Source organism: Tasmannia lanceolata, unplaced genomic scaffold (assembly GCF_043159265.1).
Source record: "Tasmannia lanceolata isolate RefF3 unplaced genomic scaffold, GAP_Taslan_0.1 ptg000020l, whole genome shotgun sequence".
In the NCBI taxonomy this organism is placed as follows: Eukaryota; Viridiplantae; Streptophyta; class Magnoliopsida; order Canellales; family Winteraceae; genus Tasmannia; species Tasmannia lanceolata.
Window position 1 is genome coordinate 15,865,413 of NW_027518697.1, and position 10,439 is coordinate 15,875,851.

Genomic DNA, 10,439 nt, shown 5'->3' on the forward strand with positions numbered 1-10,439 from the left:
TCTCACATCGTTTTCCGACAAATGGAGGGAGCCCACCGACACGCACAGGCAGCCCATGCAGACTCTGTAGCGCACCTGAAATTTTATCAAAGGGCATTTCTGACATTTCACATCTACGCATTGTCAAACATAGCTCATTAGCTCAGCTCGTGACATCACGTGCAGTGACTGAGAAGTGTTATTTTATATAAGAATGCTAGTATCACTCGCGAACAATGCGTAGGAAAGTACCTTTGTCATCTAAGGGCTAGGATCAAGCGCAAGTTTTAATCTTTTCGGGCTACTCTGATTAACCATTTTTACGAGGGGAGCAACTTGGGTCGGGTTGGGTTGGGAAAGCCACCCCGCTTTAATTTCGGGTTGGGTTCTGGTTGAGGCCTTGGCAACCCAACCTGACCTCCGTCTTCTAATTTTAGATTGATTTTTTATGAGTTATTGTATTTTTCTATTTGGAGCAAGGTGAACCCGAACCGACCCAACTCAACAGAACCTGATTTTGGTCAAATGAGTTGGGTTAAGGTTGAGAAATTTAGAAGCAGATTGGGTTAGGATTGGCCATCCTCAACCTGAGGCCCGGGTTGGGTTGGATTAGGATTGAGGTAATGGTATCTCAGTGTGGGCTAGGGTTGGCCTCAACCGTCTCGAACTGTACCCCTAATTTTTACCTTCAAATCCTGGGCCCATCTAAGACATATCGGGCCGTTGAAAAAAAACCATGTCAGTGCATCTGAGCACAACGATATGAGAAAGATACTTAAGAGAGTGATACTAGCATTCCTATTAAATGGAGGTAAGGCAGATTTGAATTCAATCCAAATAGAGGTAGTAATCTGAATAACGTACGGAAGAGATACGCTAAGGATACGGTCAGATGCGGAGAAAGCGTAAGACGCAAGGATAGCTCTGCTGACATATCTGATCCTAGACGAAGAAGTTCTGTTACTTCTGTAAACGTAATTATTACCCCCGCCTGATTAATAAATACACCCCCCCCCTCCCTCTCATCAAAGCCCTATTCATTGCTTAGACTCTTAAAATAATCACCTCCCCAAAAACCAATATTATATAGCCGTTACGTTCCACGCGTCTCTCTTTAGGCCTACTCTTCCTGTATTTTTAACCCTAGGTTGGTTAGACTCGGAACCGTGATTTGGGTCCTTTTCATTTGTGTTTTTCCTTTCTGGGTCTTTTTTACTTTGATATATTTTGAAGGATTTTGGGTCTCTCTCCGGTCGCCTGGAAAATCATGTCGGAAGAGGAGAAAAAAGGGCCGGAAAACTCTCCGGCGGTGGTGGAGGATAAGCTTTATCCGGCACCGGTTGTTTCTCATGAAGATGTTATCAGAAATCCTACCCTTTTCATGGATACTCTTAAGCATTTTCATTCTCTTCTCGGTACCAGATTCATGTATGTTTCTTTTTGGCAACTGATATTGGCACTACCATGTTTTGATAATGCAAGATCTCGTTTGTCTTTTTGTTATTTAATTAGGTCAGAGAGTCAGAGAGAGCTTTTTGGAAACTGTAATATTCTTTTGACTGCTGTTTAAATAATATAAGACATATTGAGTTAGTGTAGTTATCAAAATATGGTAGTGCCAATATCAATAGCCTTTTTTTTTTTTCCCCTGAAATACCGTCTTTTATTTATAATAAGGTGGACACTACTCCAAATCTTGTATTTGGGTTTTTCTTTAGCTTCAAGAAAAATGCTCTGAAACTATTTTTTTATTTTTATTCATATAAAATATTAATTTGGGTGTTATTTTTCGGATATTTCAAGGATTCCTGTGATTGGAGGGAAGGATCTGGATTTGCATCTTCTGTATTGGGAAGTGACAAGAAGGGGAGGCTTTGAAAAGGTGCAGAGATTTTTAATTTTTTTTCCCTTGTTTGGTAATGGGGGGGGTGATGTTTATGGAAAAAAAATGGGTTTTCTGTTATCTGTTCCATCTTATTATTATCTTGCATTTTGCTCTGTTGATAGGTTGTTGCAGAAAAGAAATGGAAAGATGTTATTTCAGCATTCAAGTTCCCACCCACAACAACAAGTGCTTCTTTTGTTCTTAGAAAATATTATATAAGTTTATTGCACCATTACGAACAGGTTTATTTCTTCAGATTACAAGGGCCTTTGGTTGCTCCTGCAGGTAAACCAAAGAAAAAGATTTTGATCTGTTTTTCTTTTTTCCTTGTTTTTTGTCTCATTGGGGATTTGGGTTTTGATTTCTTTGTCTATTTTTGCAGTGGCAATTTCTGTTAGGAGTCCTTCATGCAAACCTGTGAACAACACTGATCTTCCTGAATCTACGGCTGAGCCAATGCCAACTCAGCAGGAGCAGATGCCTAAGAAGAGAAAGAAGGAATTTTCCGGTTTACAAATGGGCGGTCAGTTGTTTTTGTATTCTTTGTCTCTTTTTCTTCTTTTTTTTTACCCTTTTGAAATTTTTGTCTCGGATTGAGACTCACTGGCCTTGTCGACTCGCTCGAGTTGACCGAGTTATGATATATCCACTCTAAACTCTAAAGCGAGTGGGTCCACCTAGGCCGTATGGGTGGGGTCCCTTTTAGATCTAGTTTAGTACTAGGAGGATATCTAGGTGTTCAGAAGCCCCTTTCAGACCCAGTGTAGTAGTACTACCCATCGAAAAAAAAAAAAGACCTAGTGTAGTACTAGGATATCCACGTGGACGTCTAGGGCTTATTGGACCAAGTAGTGGTCCCCACAGATATTGCATGTTTATACACCGAAGATTTGGTTTATGCGCAGGATCCATTTTGATTTGGGTAATGATATATTTTGCTCCCTTTTCTTCTCCAGGCCACCCCCTTGTAGTGTAAAAGAGTGAGACTGTAGACTCGTAGGGGCAAATATGTCATTTTCCATTTTGCCTACCTTTCTGCCCACCATACACGTGGCATGTGTGTTTATTTGACTGTTAATGAAGATCGTTTGTGGGCCACAGCATGTACGTGGGCCATAGGGAATTTTCATTCAATGTTTCTTGTGGGAAACCCTTCATAGAGCATTTTGATCTAGGGTTGGGACGAGGGACTTTTGAGCGATCCAATTGGGGCCCACCAGATCAACGACTGATTTCAGGATTTCTCGTGCAATGTGTATGGTGGGCCAGGATCGAGGCGATTGTGTTGGCCACATGATCAAATGATAGGCCCCACAAAAATTCATCATGACCGTCTTATTTCTTAACCTCTGCGCTACTGTCTTTCTTGACATTCTCCCTAAAAGATAAAGATATCTCTCCACGTGGCTGCGTTAGTTACAACGGTTACGGTCAACGAATCAAAATAGACGAACTTTTCTACTCTGCTTGTGACTCTTCCGAGTCAACTCGGCGATTCAAGCATAACTTTTTTCAAGTGCTCTGTTTGGTTGCTTGTAGATAGCTGGGAGAATAGGAGAAAAATAAGTCAAAGAGAATTAGACAAGAATGCTCCGTTTGGATGCTGGTAGATGTTGGGTGATTTAGAGAAGAAGAAGTCAAAGGGAAATCAAAAGAAAATCAGTCAACGGGGAGATTGTGAGCAAATCTCCCCGACGTTGTTTTGTTGGGCGTAGGAGATGTGCAGGAGTTTTTTTACTGTATTTTTTAAGATTTTTTGGGGAATGTTATCAGCACTACTGTTTTTTGATGAGGGCACTCCTCACTTTATAAAAAGTACGGTATGGCCCGCACCATAGGATTATCCAAACCGTCCATTAGATGGACCATAGCCTAAATAGGTTATGCCCCAAAATTATTTCCATTGGTTGATTCTAACCCTCCGATCTATAGAGGGTTAGGATCAACCCTCTAACATTCAGATTGGAGGGTTAGGATCATCCTATGGAAATGATTTTTGGAGCATAACCTATTTAGGCTATAGCCCATCTAATGGACGGTTTGGATCATCCTATAGTGTGGGCCATACCGTACTTTTAATAAAGTGAGAGTGCCCTCATAAGAAAACAGTAGTATTGATAACATTTTCTTCTTTTCTTTTTTTTTTATAGGAATTTGCTAGCAAACTTCTCCTATGTCACTTCTCGGCATGTGGCCATCCTTGGTGCAAAGATACGCACATGGGCAAAGGTTGCTAGCAAAAGCAAAAAAAAGTAATCATTACAAAAACAAAGTAAAATAGCAGAAGTTATAAAGTTTTAAATGAAAAATTACTTAGAAATTGTTATAAAGTTTGAAAATTACGAAAAAAATACCATCAAAATGTAGTAACATATGACAATTACGGAAAAAACTACAAGCAAAAGTAGAAAGTTATGACAATTACGGTGAAAAAGAATTTTCCTGAGAAATTCTTCCATTTTCCTTTGATTTGGAGAAATTCGCCGGGGTTCAAGGTCACCCGACAAGCGCCTGACATAACACCCCTACCAATTTTTGCTAAATTCGTCGCGGTCAAAATTCTAATTTTTGCTAAATCCTTACCAAACACCCTTCGGGTAATTAGGAGAATTACATTCCCTGCTATTTTACTCAAAAAAAACGTAACCAAACAGAGCAGAATGGAAGAGAATGGAAGATGGGAAGAATATTAGGAGGGAGATTTACGAGTAGTGTTTGGTTGCGCGAGGAAATTAGCGAATTACATTCCCTGCTACCAAACACCCATCGGGTAATTACGAGAATTACATTCCCTGCTATTTTACTCAAAAAAACGTAACCAAACAGAGCAGAATGAAAGAGAATGGAAGATGGGAAGAATATTAGGAGGGAGATTTACAAGTAGTGTTTGGTTGCGCGAGGAAAATAGCGTTAGATGTAGGGTGTCATTATCAAAATATATGTGGAAGAGAGAAAAGTAAGAGAGAGAAAAAGAATAAGACAAGAATTTCTCCATTTTGGTGAAAAAAGGGGAGAAGATTATGGGGGGAACATCTCCGCCACGTAGATGCCACCTAGGATAAAAACCAATAATGATCTCTAGAAGTTGTCTAGTGGTCAAAGATGTAAATGACATGCTTTAGGGAGATCTCCCATGCATTTGAAACTCCTACAATCCCCCTAAAACAAGCAACCAAACAGAGCAAGGTAAGATGTGGGGTTTGGCAGGGACCTATATGCTCTGTTTGGTTACGTTTTTTTGAGTAAAATAGCAGGGAATGTAATTCTCCTGATTACCCGAGGGGTGTTTGGTAGGGATTTAGCAAAAATTGGAATTTTGACCGCCGGTTATGTCGGGCAATTGTCGGTGACGTGTAACCCTCGAAATTCGGCGGACGAATTTCTCAAAATCGAAAGAAAAATGGGAGAATTTCTCAGGGAAATTCTTTTTCACCGTAATTGTCATAACTTTTTACTTTTGCTTGTAGTTTTTTCCGTAATTGTCATATGTTACTATATTTTGTTTGTATTTTTTTCGTAATTTTCAAACTTTATAACCATTTCTCCGTAATGTTTCATTTAAAACTTTATAACTTCTGCTTTTACTTTTTTTTTGTAATGATTACTATTTTTGCTTTTGCTAGCAACCTTTGCCCCATGTGCGCATCTTTGCACCAAGGATGGCCACATGCCAAGAAGTGGCATAGGAGAAGTTTGCTAGCAAATTTCTATAAAAAAAAAGAAAAGGAAATGTTATCAACACTACTGTCTTTTGATGAGGGCACTCTCACTTTATTAAAAGTACGGTATGGCCCACACCATAGGATGATTCAAACCGTCCATTAGATTGGCCATAGCCTAAATAGGTTATGCTCCAAAAATCATTTCCATAGGATGATCCTAACCTTCCAATCTGAATGTTAGAGGGTTGATCCTAACCAACTATAGATCGGAGGGTTAGAATCAACCTATGGAAATAATTTTGGGGTATAACATCTAATGGACGGTTTGGATAATCCTATGGTGCGGGCCATACCGTACTTTTGATAAAGTGAGGAGTGCCCTCATAAAAAACAGTAGTGCTGATAACATTCCCCAAAAAAATCTTAAAAAATACGGTGAAAAAGCTCCTGCACATCTCCTTCCCCCAACCAAACAACGTCGGGGAGATTTCCTCACAATCTCCCCGTTGACTGATTTCCTTTTGATTTCCCTTTTACTTCTTCTTCTCTAAATCCCCTCAACATCTACCAGCATCCAAACAGAGCAATAGAGATTTTATATGGTGTAAGCGCTTATAGTCCCTTACTTTTCTAAGAGTATTTTACGGCCCGCACCATACGATGATCCAAACCGTCCATTTGATGGGCCATAACATAAATAGGTTGTGCCCAAAACATCATTTACGTATGATGATTTCAACCCCCCCCCCCCCCCCCCCCCCCCCCCCCCCCCTCTATAGAGGTTACCCAAAACATCATTTACGGATGATGATTTCAACCCTCCCATCTATAGAGGTTACCATAATATGCATTTCCTCTACAGATCGAAGGGCTATGATCATCCTATGGAAATGATTTTTTGGGCACGACCTATTTATGTTATGGCCCATCAAATGGACGGTTTGGATCATCCAATGGTGTGGGCCGTAAAGTACTTTTAGACAAATTTGGGACTATAAGGGCTTACACTAATATAAAATCTCATATATTCAAGTACGCTAAACAACAGCTCTATCACAAGAACACAAGATAGAGAAAACAAAAAAGGACTCCAATGAACCCAGGAGAGTGCAGCAATGAACTATGACGTTACTGAAGACAGAGACTTAGATCTTGTATGAGTCAAGATCATCTCTACCTAGAATCAATTTTGCTCAAATGCCTAGAAACAATATTGCATTCAAATGGGACATGACACCTGAGTCGAAGATATTAACGAGTAAAATGAATCAAGCATAACAAATCAGTATCTTCGACTCGGGCGCCAACAATCTCCGGTCTTCCCTCACATTTTTTTCCATTTTCCTTTCGTCAGAACCGGTGAATTTTCCGGTGATGGGAACAATCGATGGAAAATTCGATCATGGTTACTTAGTCACAGTCAAAATGGGCTCGGAAATTCTACATGGAATACTCTATCATCCTATACCTTCCGGCGATTCTACTTCTCTGGCTACCAACAACGCGGTCATCCCTTTCAATGCTACTTCGGTCCGCCGGTACCGCCGGAAAAAGAGAGGGAGGAGAAGGCGCGACCCCTCCCATCCGAAGCCGAACCGGAGCGCGTACAACTTCTTCTTCGCCGAGAAGCATTCCAAGCTCAAACTGCTCTATCCAGAGAGAGAAAGGGAGTTCAGTAAAATGATTGGAGAGTCTTGGAATAAGCTCACCCAAGAAGAGAGGATGGTGAGTAGAAATTTATACAATAACTTTTAATCCATTAATCATTCTTTTTTTCTTGTTCATTACCCAAGAAGAGAGGATGGTGAGTAGAAATTTATTACATAACTTTTAATCCATTAATCATTCTTTTTTCTTGTTCATTACCCATTTTCTAATTGTTGATTTTGTGGGTATCTTTTGATTTTTTGTTACAGATTTATCAGGACTCTGGGTTGAAGGATAAGGAGAGATATAAGAGAGAAATGCAGGAGTACAAAGAAAGACTTAAGCTGGTGCAACCCATTGAAGTTATAAGAGCTGGCCCTTCATCTAACATAGAAAAAGAAGGTTTGACAAAACCCTAGAGTACATAAACGCTGATTCGGTGTAATGTCATTAGACTTATTTGACAGGTACAATACATGTACATCTGTTTAGCATCACATGACAAAATTACTCTAATTTAATAGGAAGGTTGTTCTCATGTCTTATGCTTTCTTTTCATTCACACAAACATATATAATGATACTTAGAGGGGGTCAAGCAAGGAGTTCTTCTGTGGAGAATACTTTCTCAACCCAATCAAATGGGGATGATATTAGAACAAACTTGTTCTTAAAAACCCTGAAGAATAGCCAATCCCAGGAATAGTTTTATCCAGGGATTGTGCTATACCAGATGTGAAAAGCGCAAAAGGGAAATGGTTTTTGCACTCCCTTGCTTTGTTAATGGCTATACATATTTTACTAAGCACTTTCTTGGCATGTTGATGGTTTTATGGGAATTGTAACAGCATTTTACAACTAATTGAAATAGTGTAGAATGAGGGAGTGGAGTGCGGGTATAAACCCTCTTTCTAAATCTTGTTTAGAATGGCTATCCTAGTTTTTTAATTAAGCACTTTCTTGGCCTGCTGTTGATAGTTTTATGGGAATTGTAACTGCTAATTTTGAGAAAGTGTGAATGAATGAGGGGGGGGGGGGGGCGCAGTATTGAATCATGAAAGTGCGGATATCAATCCCCATTCTAAATCTTGTGTATAATATTTTAAATGAGGCTTTCAATAGGATACACAGTAAGATATTTCGCCATGTGATATTTCTTTATTGATAGGCTGCAAAACATAAGATATTGCATAAAGATTGTGTGCGCTTCTTACGAGAAATCACATTAAAAAATATATTGTTTTTCAGAATATATTAAGAATAGTTTCAATTTATTTAGTGTTTATGGCCAGAAAAATACTTTGGATGGTTCTTAGGCATTAAGAAAGAAAGGACCCTTTCGGAGGTGAAAGATTCTAGGAAGAAATTATCTGTAATCCATGGATCTCTTACCGGAAAAATGCATTTGAACTCTACTTTTAGTTTTGAAAATATAATAAGTCTGATAAAAATATATTGTTTTCTAGAACATATTGTTGTATCTTGAGGGTTACTGTTGGGGATTGGAGAACAGAAATGTGTTGCTTCAAGGCGTGATATCACTTTCCTTAAGACAAGATTCGCCCCCACCAGTAGTGTGCAAAGGGGATCCGTGAATTGTCTCCAAGATACAATGAAGCCTAGTAGGGAAGCTCTTACTAATGTTTGATGACGCCTCGCACTAGCGGAATCAAACCCGAAATGCCCTTCAGAAATTTCAAGCCTTAGAGAAATTTCCAGATACTGTTTCTATAGAAAAATAATATCTAGAACAGTAAACAAAAGAAAAAAGAGTATGTAGAAATACTTGGGGATTTTGAAAGAATGTAGAAGAGTGTTTAAAGTTTATCAGAATTGCACAAGGAATTGCCAATTCGTTTCTATCCTCAAATGATAGAAATCTGCTCTTTTTATAGAGCCTCTGGTGTCTTTTCAGTGTAAAGAACACCTCTACAGGGCACATTTTCAGAATATTTGAAATCTGACCGTTAGATCGCACCCATTTATGATTGTACGGTTGTGATCGATCGTAGAAGTGATTGTTGGGTTGTGCAAAACCTTCCTCCAACCCCGTAACTGTTAGATCAACCATCTACGGTGCGGGACGCACCCCCTGGGCTCTTGACCTTTGGGAGAAGGGACACAACTCATTGGATCACATCTGCTGAGCGTACGTGCGAAGTGCAAAGTGCGCCTAAAAAAGCGCCAATAAAGCCACCTCCTGGGTTTTTGACCGTTGGGGGAAGGGACACAACCCATTGAATCACATCTGCCGAGCGTAAGTGCAAAGTGCGCCTAAAAAAGCGCCAATAAAGCCCTATAGCCCATTGCCCACACCGAGTGGGCGTGTGCGAACGGTGTGTTGGACTGTCCCACGGGTCCACTGATGGGTTCAACCCAATGTGCAACCAAACAAGTAGTAGAGAAGTGTAAGGCTTTATAAGCCCTTCTCTTTCCTTTTTCTCATTCGGTTAAGGACTATCTTTTCAACTACACTTCTACATCATTTTGTAAAAAACAAATCTTTCCAAGAAAGCATTTTCTTTTTCCCAAACGCTTTTGATAAAAATATCTTCCAAAAAACACTAAAACATGCAAAACATATGATTTTGAAAATCCAAAATCACTAACACACATTAAGAGTACGGGAATGGAAGAGAGGATACGGTGAATGGCCGCACCTGTGAACCGTGGCTAGTCGTTTACTAATGAAAATCAATTTACTGCATGACCAAATGTATTTCTATTTCTTTTAAAAGATATTTTCTAGTCGGAAATACACTCAATGAAATCGTTTATGAAGTATTTTCATGAATATTTTATAATTGTTTGGTGTGCCAATAAAAGTATAACACTAGATTATTTAAAAGTGGATAAAATCAGGCCGTAAATCATGTTGACTTTCTCATGGTGCAGACGAATACCCTTTGCAAGATTTAAGGCATTCTCAACAATTTCTCTTCATCGAGAGTTACTCACATTTGGAGGGAAGGAAACTAAGCAGCAGACTACTTGTCCAAGCCGAACTGCCCTTGTTGACTCCTTTGGAGCACCCCACTCATGATTGTATTTTTCATCCTGGTAGGGGTCCTGCCTAACATGGCTTACCCACCAAAAAAAAAATCACGTAGACTTCGACTTTCTACTTATCGAATTATCCAGATCATATATGGGATATTCGCATGCAATGTTTTATATTTTGTGGTTACACCACTAAAAGAATTGCATATAATATGGTTGGGTTCTTCAACACTCTCATTTTCCGCTTTCCAGAGCGGGCAAAATGGG

General features: G+C 39.5%; 1 protein-coding gene across 1 annotated transcript; it reads left to right on the forward strand.

The window, feature by feature from the left end:
• The first annotated feature begins 1,033 nt into the window (after positions 1 to 1,033).
• LOC143854416 (high mobility group B protein 9-like) lies at positions 1,034 to 7,711 on the forward strand. The gene is made up of 6 exons (XM_077364390.1): positions 1,034 to 1,407; positions 1,783 to 1,861; positions 1,987 to 2,149; positions 2,247 to 2,387; positions 6,881 to 7,251; positions 7,443 to 7,711. The coding sequence occupies exons 1-6, from the start codon at positions 1,247 to 1,249 to the stop codon at positions 7,590 to 7,592; spliced, it is 1,065 nt and encodes a 354-aa protein (XP_077220505.1). The 5' UTR covers positions 1,034 to 1,246; the 3' UTR covers positions 7,593 to 7,711.
• Positions 7,712 to 10,439: the final 2,728 nt, after the last annotated feature.